The 14,001-nt window shown below is 39.5% G+C and overlaps 1 protein-coding gene across 1 annotated transcript in view; it reads right to left on the reverse strand.

Moving 5' to 3' along the window:
• The window catches only part of LOC109839640, a 23,629-nt gene continuing 17,517 nt past the window's right edge, over positions 7,890 to 14,001 (reverse strand). Inside the window, exons 4-5 of the mRNA XM_020408144.1 lie at positions 10,398 to 10,486; positions 7,890 to 8,549 (exon numbers count right to left, since the gene is read on the reverse strand). Of these exons, the coding sequence (XP_020263733.1) occupies positions 8,412 to 8,549; positions 10,398 to 10,486 (227 nt within the window). The 3' untranslated portion in view covers positions 7,890 to 8,411. The remainder of the gene's footprint in view (positions 8,550 to 10,397; positions 10,487 to 14,001) is intronic.

Here is a 14,001-nt window from a genome sequence, read left to right on the forward strand (position 1 = left end):
CCCTTCAGTCACATCCCGACTAATTCACATCCCAAGAATTTGCTTTGCTGCACCCAGATCTTTCATAGCAAACTCATTAGCCAACTGCTTCTTTAATTTGTTTATCTTCTCTAAACACGGTCTTGCAACTAACATATCATCAACATACAGTAATAGCACGATATAGCTGGACTTGAACCTCTTGAAGTAGCAACAATGATCTGCATTGTATCTTTCATAGTCATTGCTCTACATGAAGTTATCAAACTTTTTGTACCACTGTCTTGGAGCCTGTTTTAAATCGTACAAGCTCTTCTTGAGCCTACACATCATCTCTTCATTTCCTTCTTCAATGAAGCCAACATATTACTTCATGTAGATTTCTTCATCCAAGTCACCATGAAGAAATGCAGTCTTCACATCCAACTGCTCAAGGTAGAGATTTTTAGCAATTACTAAGCTCAACACCACTCTGATGGTTTTAAGCTTCATAACGGGGGGAAATATCTCCGTATAATCCACTCATTCCTATTGTTAGAACCCTTTCACGACTAATCTGGCATTTTATCTTTTGCTGTCATCACTCTCCTACTTGACTCGGTAGAACCACTTGTTGTGTAAGGCTTTCTTCTGTACAGGTAACTGGGCTAACTCCCAAGTCTCATTCGAGTGGAGAGAATTTATCTCTTCTTACATCGCCTGCTCCCACTACTGAGATTCATTAACTTAGATAGCCTCCTCATAACACTCAGGTTCTCCGCTATCTGTCAAAAATAAGTAATCAAGTGATGAAAGATATCTGGGATTCGGTTTGGGTACCTTGGATGACCTCCTAAGCTCCATGCTCTGGGTAGTCGTCTCTGCACCTGGAGTCATCTCCGTTCTTCGGTCAATATTGATATTGTCTCTCCCATCTGAAAGTTCCTCTAAATCCATGTACTCGGATCCGCCTGCATCCTTAGTGCTGCTCCAACTACTTCGGCTATCCTTGTCATTGTCCTTATCCTTATACATTACCTCCTCATTGAATATGGCGTCTTTGTTCTTGGTGATTTTCCTGTTCTTCTCATCCCATAGATGTCGTATCCAATGAATGTACATTTCTGTGACTTAGCTTCTAGCTTGTCCTGACATGGTCACTGATATGAACATATGTCACGCAGCTAAATACTCGCAAGTGTGAGAGATTAACTGTCTTGCCACTCCAAACCTCTTTTGGAATCCTAAAGTTTAATGGAACTAATGGCCCATGGTTAATTAAGTAAGTTGTTGTATGCATCGTGTCCGTTCAAAACATCTTAGGTAGACTTGCATGTAAATGCATGCTCCTCGCACGCTCTGTCAATGTCCTATTCATCCTCTCTGCAACACCATTCTGTTGCGGTGTCCCTAGAATAGTCCTCTCTAAACGAATCTCATTCAGAACACAGAACTTAAACTCCTCCACCTCATATTCTCCACCATTATCTGATCTCAGACACTTCACCTTCAGATCTGTCTTGTTCTCCATCATAGCTTTCCACTTCTTAAATATCCCAAACACCTCTGACTTGTGCTTCATGAAGTATACACATACCTTCCTTGAGTGATCATCAATAAAGGTGACATAATACGCCAAACCGCCAAGAGAAGACACACTAGCTGGACCCCAAACATTTATATGAACAAGCTCTAGCCTCTGAGCTTTAGGTGATCTTCCACTCTTCTGAAAGCTGACCCTCTTTTGCTTCCCGTAGATGTAATCATCGCAAACACCAACTTCAACTGAATCGATGCCGGATAGCTTTCGTTGAGAGTGTAGAATCATCATACCCTTCTCACTCATGTGTCCTAACCTGTTGTGCCACAGATCTACACTCTCCTTACTAGCTGCAATTGCGAGGGTATCACTCGCATGTGAAGTGAGGTAGAGAGTTCATGTTTTATTGCCGCGGGCAACCATCATAATACCGTTAGAGATCTTCCATGTATCCCTGGTAAATGTTGAAACATAGCATTTCGTTTCAAGTTGGCCCACCAAAACATGATTTCTCTTTAGCTTCGGTACATGTCTGACACTCTTTAGATTCCACTTAGAGCTCTTCATCTGAATCTGCACATCTCCTCTTCCCACGATACTACAAGGCTCGTTGTCCCCCAACTGTACTTTCCCAAAGTTTTCTGTTACATAGTTCTGAAGAAGCTTCCTATTAGCAGTGGCGTGGAATGATGCTCCTGAAATAATAACCCAAGAATCAGTATTGCTGTCTATAGCAAGGATCAAGGCATCTTACACGATATGAGCCTCCTGCTCATTCGTATTTTTCTTTGGCGCTTTGCGGACTCAAGACATATGACCCTCCTGGCCGCAGTTCCAACACTTCCCTTTGATAGGTCTCACCTTCGAGTTCGACCTCCTCTTCTTCAACTTCGACTGATTCCTGTTCTGGTTACCCTTCTTCTGGCTTCGGCCTCTCTGCTCGAGATTTAGGGCTAAACCTGAACATTCTGATTCAGACGATTTTCTTCTAACATCATCGGATAGAATCATGCTAACCACCTCGCTCATCTTCAACTTCTCCTTCCCAGTCGAGTTGCTAATTACGATCATGCAACCTGCCCAGCTATCCGACAACTGCGATAGTACCAATAGGACCTGTACTTCGTCATCAAACGTGCTGTCAACGGAGATAAGTTGATCAACGATCATATTGAACTCGCTGAGATGCAACATTAAGGAGTATCCTTCTGCCATCTTGAGGTTAAAGAGTGTCTTGACGAGATGCACCTTATTTGCGGCTGGTGGTTGCTCGTACATCTTTGCGGTCGCTTCCATAAATCTCACTGTCGTCTTCTCCTTCAATATATTGTGGGTGACTGGTTTGGAAAGCGACAACCGGATCTGCCCTAGAGCCTTCTGATCCAGTATTTCTCAGTCCTCATCTGATTCCTCCTTCTTCTTTCCCTTACCTTTGTCTATCAATGGACGGTAAAGATCCTTCAAGTACAGATAGTCCTTCATCTGACTTCCAGTAGCGAAGTTTGATCCGTCAAACTTCTCGATCTTCGATTTGTTTTCTTTTGTTATAGCTCTCGCATAAATCTTTGCTGAACGAGGCTTTGATACCAGTTGTTGGGGTTAAAACAATGACAACTCGTGCCCTTTCGGATCTTGTGTCGAAAGTAGGCAAGCAAGAAATCACAGAAAATAAAAGAAAGCTTGCAGGAAAGAATAAAACAAAGAGAGAACACCAGATTTAACGAGATTAGACAAACATGCCTACGTCCTCGGGAGCCACACCAGAGAATTCCTTTAATATTGATGAAGATTACAATGCCTGCAAACAGTCACTCTCTCTAAGATCTCTGATCTCAAAGTGTTCTCAAAACCCCCTTTTTCATGTACAATCCCTCAAAAGAACGCCCAAATATATATACAAATTCTAGCTCAAACAGGAGTCCAACCCGAACCAGGAAAGCGTCTGACCTGACATCAGTCGACTGATGTACATGCATCAGTTGACTGGTCAAAACTGTGTTTTCTACAGGGTTGCTCGTGTATGAATCAGTCAACTGGTTGCCTTGTGTCGGCTGACTTACCAGAGCGTTATTTCCAGCTTTGTTTCCTACAGTCGCGTCAGTCGACTGGGGTTCTTCCATCAGTCGACTGATGGTTGGGTTTTCTGCTACTTGATGATTTTTGATTCCAGGTTTCGGTCTACACATCTAATACCAACATGTATGTATGTATGTATGTATGTATGTATATGTATATGTGTGCGCGCACGCGTGTGTGTATGTATGTATATGAGAGAGAGAGAGAGAGAGAGAGAGAGAGAGAGATTTCTAGAATCCGCTTCCTTTCGAAATTTACCCACTTATCTTTGGTAGCATAAAGCCCGTGATGACTTTACACATATTGTGCAAAAAAGTTTTTAGTTGCTCCCTAGCCTCGATCTTACATATCTTTTTGAACTACTCATGAACAAAAAAGAAGCTTTGTTCCTTAGTGAGGCCCCCAATTTTGGTTAACTCCCATTCCCAACTTATGTTGTGAGGTTCTATGCATGCATATGGCAATGGTTCCAATTGCAAAGTTACTTGTACTTTCTCATTGGAGAGTGATGAGATGGGAGGTGAGGTGGTTGTTTGTTACACTGAGATGTGTGCTAATTAAGAATGTAAAGTTGTGGGTATCATGATTTCATGTATGGAAAAGATCTAGTGAGGGGATAATAATGGGGCTAATGATGCTATTTGGGCTGAACCCATGTGGTTTCTGTTAACTTTAAACAATGATTACATGATATAATGGCCTTCCCTTGCTAATTTTTGATAAATATTAATCATTTATTCTTGGTCATCACTGATCCAACGGACCATTCTGTTAATATATAATATAACTTGGGGACAAAAGAAAACATCACCTTACACCGGAACGTACGGATGACTGAGTTAGAGTACGTAATGTGATACTTTGATTCAAAAATCTTGATTAATTAGTCTGTTTTGTATCCTGTTGTGCGCGGCGGAAACTTTTCTTATGCAACACGAACAATAACTCGAACTAAACCACAACTAATATGCAAACACAACCACAGCAAGAACAAACAATTTACGTGGTTCGGCAAGTTGCTTACGTCCACGGGGCAAGGGGGGAGAGTTCTTACTATTAGAAATCAGAGAATACAAGTAGAGTTACAAATCTCTCAGATCAAACCCTAAAACAAAGCTCTTGATCTCTCACAACTCTCCCACAATTGGATGCAACAATACTTTCTCAAAGACTGCTCAAATTCGTCCTTGCTTAACCCTAACAAATCAGGTTTAGGTTATATATCAATTCAGAAACGAACCGGGTCAAAATCCAAAAGGCCCAGCCCAAACAGACCGCGGTCGACCGCGGCGGTCGACCGCGCAGGTTCGCGGTCGACCGAACCACAAACCCGAGAGCAAAAATCAATTACAGTCATCCGCGGTCGACCGCCACCAGCTCCGACTCCTACTAGCCTTCGTGCACGTTCACGGTCGACTGCGGCGGTCGACCGTCAGTCTGCCTGGCTGATTTCTTTGTTGTTTCCTGTATTTCTTCATATCCAAATCACAAAAATAAAATCCTTCTCATCTCCTTCTGTTGTACTTCTATTCCTTCTCCACTTCTTCATGGTCTCTCTTTTTTTTTTTGGCAATAATTTAGGTCTTACTAGGATAGGTCCACATAGATAGTGATAGAAACACACATGCGTGCAAGTGGAGAACTTCCTCGTTTGCACCATAAACAACAGGGCTCTAATTCCCTTGTTCTTGTTCCTCCTTCCTTCTAAAGAATACAAAAAGATCAAAGAACTAACAAAAGACAAAATAATATACAGGAGAAGAGAGAGAAAAAATATTGAAAATTAACAAAAAAAAACTTTACAGATTAATGCACTTGAGCACAAATCCCGACTTAATCACCAAACTAAAAAGAGTCCTACTAGCTTGTTTCCTATATAAGTATCAATGTTGGAACTTCTCCAAGTTCCTTTTTCCTTCTATCCCTCCGTAGAAAAGGGAGAAGAAATTAAGGGCAGGATACTTCTCTCTATAGCTCACAATGTCTTCCCTTCTCCTTTTTGTTCTAGTAGTACTCTCTCTCTCCAATATTGAATCTTGCACTGGCCGCAGTATCAAAGGTTTAACTATGCCACCTCATAATGTGAACAAGGTTGGTATATGATCTGATCAATTTGATTCATATACGTGCTTCAATATATGATGATCTTTTAACATGATGTCTGCTTTCATTAGGACATTTCGATGGCGGATGTACTCAACCATGGTACACATTCATTGAAGGCTTTAGAGAAGAGATCGAGGATTGGCGGAACTACCATCCCTAGTTCAAATGGCGTGCCGATGAAGAGAGAGGCGATTTTATCGTCAGGTGCGGTTCAAATCCTGTCTCATGTCGAGGTCTCAAAGCGCCAAGCTCGCAAGAATTGTAGCAAGTATCCAGGGTTTCATTTAGATTATGTTGGACCACGGACTCATCCTCCTGCTCACAACTGAGCTGCTCTCTTTCCATTTTTAAGCAACCCCGCGCGTGTTTCGTTTTTTTCTTGTTGGTCTAGCAGAACTTCTGCATGCAAAAGTATGAGATAGTGTTGGTTATATATGATGCCTTGTTTCTCTTCTTATTGTATATTAGATATATAATGCGTGAATGATAAAAGGAAGATATTCCCAGTTTTGCTATATTTTTAGTCTTTTCACTTTTTCTTTTTTTGCTACTTTGGCTTCTTGAAAGGTTCACCAAATGATATAATTTATCCAAATGTTATGCAAGAGAAACAGTTTAACAACAAATATATGTGCAGGAATTACAGTTGACATGACATCTTCTCATACTGGTTTGCTGGAAAAAGTTGAATCAAAGGTAAATTTAAAATCTGCCATGCACATTCTTAAAAGTTAGAGAAAGCATCAAATGGTCGGACGCATGGCATCAAATGTGCACCAAGTGGATGTCAACCGTTAGACCATTGGACAATTGGATTCGTGCACTGGTCCAATAGCGAGATCCGTTTGGTGCACATTAAATGCCGCGGACCGCCCACCGGATACTTCTCTAAAACTTTGAAAATTTTATTTTTTTGGCATTGATAAGAGTGAAAATTATATATATTAAGAGAGTTGATGCACTGGGAATCATAGTAAAAACTCAATTCATTGCTTATTTTCTGCGATGTGTCCTTATTAGTTAAGGTACGTAGCATATATAGTACTCTTGCGCTGATTGCATGCCTACATTGAAGATCAATATTGCTCTCAGTTTACATATAGATGCACATTTGATGGTGGTTAGATTTCAACAGGGAGTTGCTTTGCTCTCTTGTAGGTGATACCGTGTAAGCAACTTCGAGCATTGCTAGGGTTTCGATCCGATGAAGAAACCCTAGGGTCTCAAGGAAGCGGCGAAGCAGCAGCAGACTTCGTTTCGATCGACTATCAGAGGCCCCGAGGAGGGCCATCAATCCATAACAGATAGAAACTTGGGATTACGCAGTTACTAATTAATCTTATTATGGAGAGATTAATTTGGGTAGGTGAATCTATATGTATTGGATAATTTGAGCGCCAAGCTAGTTATATAAGTCTGTGTAGAACGTAAAGGTTTGTTGCAATTTAAATGAAGAGGAGAGTTCTTCTGATGTATCTTGTGTTGATCACTTTTACACTGTGTATTCTAGGTCTTCTCCGAGTTCAGTGTACTTTTTAGGCACACAAACAATTAAAACATGTTAATAATGATCTGAAAGTGCCTGTGACTTGTAATTCCTAATTTAACATGAATTTATTGAGTAATGACTTAAGATAACTAATTAGTAACCAGGTGGATAGAATTTATCCGTTGTGCAAGTGTAACAAAGCTTGCTAATTACGCACGAGATTGTAAAGTAGAAATTAAGCCGACCTCCAATCTTAAGAGATGATGATATATAGTTCAGAAAGTTGGGAGTGTGACAAAGAGATATAATTTGTGTGTTCACAAATCTACAAGTTCACTCATTATCCATCCAAAAAGATAGAGAAAACGATAGTTTACGTCAAGCTTAATCATAACATGATTATATCAAGTTAGAATATCACATGTATGGTTGACTAAAAGCCTAGAAGGTCAAAATATTCAGCTTGAGTAGCTGGGGCCCTCCTAATCAAACGCCAACTACAAGATTATATTACTTATGGACCATAGTGTTTTCTACCCATACATTTTTAAATGAACGTTTGCTCAGTAATCTAAGACATTTTTTGCTGTCACAGCAATGCAAAATTTGCAACTCTTTGTTACAATAAATAACAATCATGTCACAGCAATGCATAATTCAAACTGGAAGAGCATCAGAGACAGAAACAGATACGTGTACAAGGATTAATATAGATGCAAGTGCCAGGAGAGAAACATTTCTTATATAAAAGTGAGTAAAACTTTGTTCTTCAACAGAGTAGGGGCTCCTGCTATCATACCCTCTCACTAGGGGAGTTGACTGTAACAAGCAAAATATTGACTTATCCAATGTAAACCATTGAGCCTCATGCATAGTTTAATACATTCCCTATGACTTCTAATTTGACAACCCTAGAACTGACCATGTGCACTTGAGGCACGGATTACACTAAGATGGTCTTGAGATCTCTTCATATTTTAATCCCACATTAGGAGACAGCAATCTCAATTAGTTCAATAATGTCCCCCTCCTGCTGCACTAAAACCAGCAGCTGCTCCTCTTCAAATTGGAAGCCCCCCGCATAGAACAATGCAATAGGAATAGAAGATTAGTATAGAAGAGATGCTGCCCCAAAAAAGACAAACATCCCCATTCCAAATCCCTAGCTTCAAATAGCAGTGCTCGAACTTCACGATTAGATCAGACGGTGCAGATGGCTTGATATTGATGTACTTCAGCGTGTTAACTGCAGTTCACAATGAATGGCTTGACAGCACTGATGAATTCTGGGGTTCTGATCCCAAGCTTCAGATAGACTTCGCCACCTCCCAACCAAAAGTAGTCTGGGTCGAGCTTCACGATCGCTTCATCTAAGATGACCTGAAATGAACCGGGTATTGTATTGCCTTTAGTTTGCGTATTTGGAAATACATAAACCATGTCATCGCAAACCTTATCATCTGGAAATAGTCTACATATAAATGCGCTCTTCTGTAGTGCATGGTATAGAATGTTTATCATAGGGTAATTTCTTAGAACAGCCCTGAACTTTGGGGGGTTTCCCACAAAATCTGGGTGCATTATTTTGATTGTGTAGAAATAAGACCTTGTTGATCCACTAACACTGTTAGGGAGTGCAATAGGAAACTTTGATGTTGTGTGTGGGACTATGGTATTGTGAGACGTGTGTGGGACTGTGGTATTGTGAGACATGCTAATAATTTTCAGGGAGGTCCCATGGTAACCCCCGAAGTTTAAAGGGGTTCTGTGAAATACTCTTTTACATACAACCTCTTTGTTTATAGTAAGTTGTTCATCTAGCATTAAATCAAGTCCTAGAATCCAAACTTGTCTAAATAGACGTGATAAATTTTATTATAGGTTTGTTTAATACTGACTTTCTTAATGAGGAGTACCTCAAACTAGGTTCTTCACCAAGAATAATATATTATCCAATTCCGGACTAAGAGAGCTATGAATATTTAGAAAATATGCTTTTGTTTTCTTAAGTTCTACAAAGGCTAAAACTTACTTTGGTTTCTAATGTATGGTTTCTAATGTAAAAAGATGGCATAACATCATATCATAATAATAAGAGGATAATGATGAGGCCATGGTAGAGAGGACAACGCTCTAATTCTTATAAACTATGTTTCACCAAGAACATTGGACTAATAATGGTGGTACATGCAAATGGTCAAGAAAGTTTTTTTCCAAGATCAGGCCTGGAGCATCCATTCCATGTAATTACGTAGGACTTACTCTCTTGTATTCAAGGTTAAAAGAGAGAAACATAAAAGAGAACCAAAAGGATCCTTGCTAAGATGCAGGTCATCAGAAGGTGATCGTATTCAGAAAAGGCTTCTTAGCCAAAAAGATAAGTTTCATCAAAAACTCAAGAACTCTTTCACTTGGGCTACGGGCAAGTTGCCACCCGTTTGTTCTCTCTATAATATACCTGGTATCAGGTTAGATGAGGAATTAATATTATCAAGATCCTAAAGGAGAAGAAAAGAAAAAAGAAACTGGAAGTATAGAAAAAATGAGGTGCTTCTTGAAATCTAATAGAAAACAATGTAACAAATAGATAAAACATTACAGATTAAACAATATTTTTTTCCTATGAAGATATCATTTCTCATATAGCTAATGAGTTGGTTCAAATCAATATTCATAAAGCATCCTACAAAGTTAGTGTGAACTAGTAATTAGTAAACGTAACACCTCTAGTTCTGAAATGAGAACTCCAGGTCATAAAGTTACGTTTTATTATCTAAATATCAAGATAATCTAATTTCCTTCTTTCTCAAATATTTACTCTCGTTCTACTTGAGACAAGAGACTATCTAATAAACTCACTGTGATTCCAGGTTAAAGAGGTAAAGCACTGGCATTCTGTTTCCATCATGGTAATCGTAGATGTTTTTTTCTTTTCTTTTTTCTTTTTTTGGGTGTGGTGGGTGGGGGAGGTCATTGGTAATGATGAAACAATAACCTAAAAGAAAATCCATGAAATACATATGTTCTGCAAGAGAACATATCGCTTGCCTAGAACCAATATGGCAAGATTCCAATTATTCTGCTTAGGCATTCTTGCTACTTGCACAGAGATGATCATTTCCAGTGATTTCTGTCTACCGTGAATTTTATAAGAGTTGCGCAACTCTGCCAAAAGCTTTTAGACACATTATATGTTTTGAAGGTAAAACAAAGGGATTTTAAAATTACCGGAATATCTGTTTGCATGCCGATGCATGTTACTGCATTATGCACAAATCCAGTTAGTGCCAGAGAATCTGCTTCTGGTGCAAGCCTCACTGCATCAGACAGAATATCTATAAATCTTTGCAATTTACACTCCTGAGAAATATTTATGACGAAAACAACTCAAAGCCAAGTTTATAAAATAGAGAAACGAGAACATCAATAAAGTTGATCACAGATGACCCTTTTCCTAAATTTTGCAGCAAATATTACAAAGGAATCTTTTGTGAATAAAAGGTTCTATCAGGTAACATGAATGGGGTGGGTTAGGCTATTGCCAGGATAGGCTCAGCAAGACAGCAGCCGGCTTCTTGAAGATTATAATGCAAGCCACAACAATATGAAGAGATTGTCAGCATCAAGGAATAGCATGTGGATTTCTAAATATGACTCACATCAGCATCATCAATGTCTTCTCCCCAAGGTTTTAAATAGCGACCGACCTGTCAGATCAGGAGCTCCAACGGACGTGATATCAAACTTCCAAAGACATATGGCGATTTGAGGGGAAAAAAGGGGCATGTCAGAAATATTGGACATCTCGGCCGATATATGTCAGTCCAAATATCGGTTGATATGATGGTTTTTTGGACTTTACTTGTTCAGGTGTGGGTTTAGAACCCAAAACCCAAACCCGATTATATTATTACATTCCCAATTAAAACAACTCGATAGTGAGTCTAGGACGAAATCTTGCCCCAAGAAAAGACTGATGTGCTTCTTCTCCTTTGCTTCCTCTCTAGGACAAAATTTACTGAGAGCTCACTAGTCGGTGGTGTTTACAAACAAGGATTAGATGAAAAAGACAGGTCCCTCCCTCTCCTCGCCCCTCTCTCTCTCTCTCTCATTCACTTGTTATTTACATTTTGTTATCTTTAGACTATTGATTTTATTAAGCATATTTAGGTTGCATCTATGACATTATATTATATATATGGATATCATCTGATACCGCAATCCGATATTTACTACATATCCCGGATATTTCTCCGATTTTTGTAATTCAACATGGATTTTAGTCGTCCGACATGTCCCCGACATCCAATATTAGAAATGTGTTTTTCCCACCTGAAGACTTCAATTGTGGAACAGTGTTATCAATGGTGAGCGCATCACTATGCCTCATGCACTCCGAAATGTTGGGTGCTTCGCAATGATGCGCGGTGGCGAAGTACCCAGCTTTTGATGTAATTGCGTTTTTTGTGCTTGCTTTGTGCCCCTTAAGCACCTTGATTGTGTGTAGGTGCATGTAGGACATGGTTTCTTTTTTTGTTAATATTTCAATTAGGTCTTTATACTCAACAACCCAAAACCCAAAATGCAAAATAAATCTATAAGGCCTTATTAGTAGCCTTCGATTGAGGACCTAACTCATCCTCATTTACTATTTGATTTTGCTTGGATATTAGTCTCGATTTAACATTTGATTTGAAAAATTATGAACTTTGTTACTATGTTGAATGTGTTAAAATTAAGAACTAAGACTTTATATTGTGATTTGGTACTAAGATATTATTTATTCTGATATATTTTTTAATGTGAATTCATAAACATGTTGTTTCATGCTTGATTATGTATAAAAATTATGTGTGGTGTGCCCCCCGCTTTACTCAGGCGTACGCATCACGTTGCGCCTTGTGCATGTGCGTGTAAAGAGACTTTGCGCCTCGCATTGCGCCTCGCACATTGATAACAATGCTATGGAATATAGCTCACGTCAAGAAAACTTAAGATAACCAAGTGACAGAAGGATCCAAAATCAAGAAAACCGTATGCAACAAGTCACTAGTACCATCATCCATGAAAAGGGTGACTGTAGTGACAAAATTCTAACCGAGACAACAATGGACAATAGAAGGCCCAATTTCAAAAACTCTTGTGATTTCTAAAGTTTTCGGACTTCTAATATCTACCCAAGTGAACTTCTGTCTAAACATCTAAATAATAAAACTGCATCAGAAGATTAATTTCATAAACAATGGGAGATGTGTGTTTCATGTGTTTTATTTGGGGGTTGAGGATTTAGAGGGGATGGGGGTTTGAACATTTTAGATAAGGGGTTTCATGAGAAACATGATATAGATGAAAAGGGTTTCTTGTAGTTGATAATCGTCAAAAACAAGAAATAAGAACTAAAACGGCTATCATGATATAATCAAGACAAACTTATAAAGAAGTGTGTGAAGGTAGGACAACTTTAGTTAGATAATTGGAGGACATAAAACAAAGGGCAAAAGAAATTGACATCATTATATAATGGTACCATTACAACAATTTTTTGCTCAAAGAATAGTCTAAAAGAGCAAAAGAAAATACCTAAATGTTTAAATGATTTTAACTGACCAATAATTACCTATGGACTAGAATACAATCATATGAAGTTGTGAGGATAAGAGAAAAGACAATACCCTCCTTCCATCCTCAACAATTGTAACAATGACTTACTCAATGAACTATTTTAAAATTCTTAAAAAGACTAAAATCAAGGAGCTAAATTTCTGAATGATTTTGCTAGAATGAGCTCCCTTCCCCTCTTAATATATATTATGTGTATGTACATATCAAGGTTACAAAAACCATTAGGTACTTAGGCAGCCTACGCGTTGGACCCAGCGTATAGACCTAAAGCGTCTAGGCGGGAATCTAGGGGGAAGCCTAGGTGTTTTCCTATCCTTTTTTTTTAATCAAAATCGATATTATTAAAAGCACTAGACAATGCTAGGTGACAAACTGGTGCCTTGTGCCTGTAGGCACTAAAAAAATGCCAAGAAACAAAAGAGTGACGAAGCTCGTCATTGAAGACGAAGCTCGTCATTAGAGACGAAACTCCTCTAGGAAATGAAGCTCATTCAAGAGGCGAAGTTCATCCACAGACGAACCTCGCCAAGCAATGCCTCACCCCTCAGAAGACGAACTTCGTCATTATTGGAGACGAAGCTCGCCCAAAAACGAGACTCGTCATTGAAGACGAAGCTCGCCCAGAAACGAGACTCGTCATTGAAGACGAAGCTCCTTCAGAAACGAGGCTCATCATTGAAGATGAAGCTCGTCCAGAAACGAGACTCGCCATTGAAGACGAAACTCCTTTAGAAACGAGGCTCGTCATTGAAGACGAATCTCCTACAGAAGATGAAGCTCTTTCAGGAGACGAAGCTTCTTCAGAAGATGAAATTCATTCAAGGACGAGGCTCGCCACGTAGCAAGACTCGTCTCATCAGACGAGGCCCATCATGTAGTGAGGCTCGTCTCATCAGACAAATCTCACCACGCAGTAAGGCTCATCTCATCAGACGAACCTCGCCACCCAGCAAGGCTTGTCTCACCAAATGTAGCTCGATGTCAGGAGATGGCTAACGACCATAAAGACTCAGTCAGCCCACGTGGGCTAAATTTAAGGAGTCAGTTATGCTCCTGACCCCTGACCCCATGATCAGCGCGTCAGTTACGCGCTAAAGGCCTATAATAGCCATGAGCAACTAGAAAAAGGACAACTTAGGCACACGCGGAGGAACACACTTAAAGAGAGTTTAGAGAGCACTTAAACGCACTCAAGCACCACCAACAGCCA

The sequence above is a fragment of the Asparagus officinalis genome, chromosome 4, assembly GCF_001876935.1.
Source record: "Asparagus officinalis chromosome 4, Aspof.V1, whole genome shotgun sequence".
Classification (NCBI taxonomy): Eukaryota; Viridiplantae; Streptophyta; class Magnoliopsida; order Asparagales; family Asparagaceae; genus Asparagus; species Asparagus officinalis.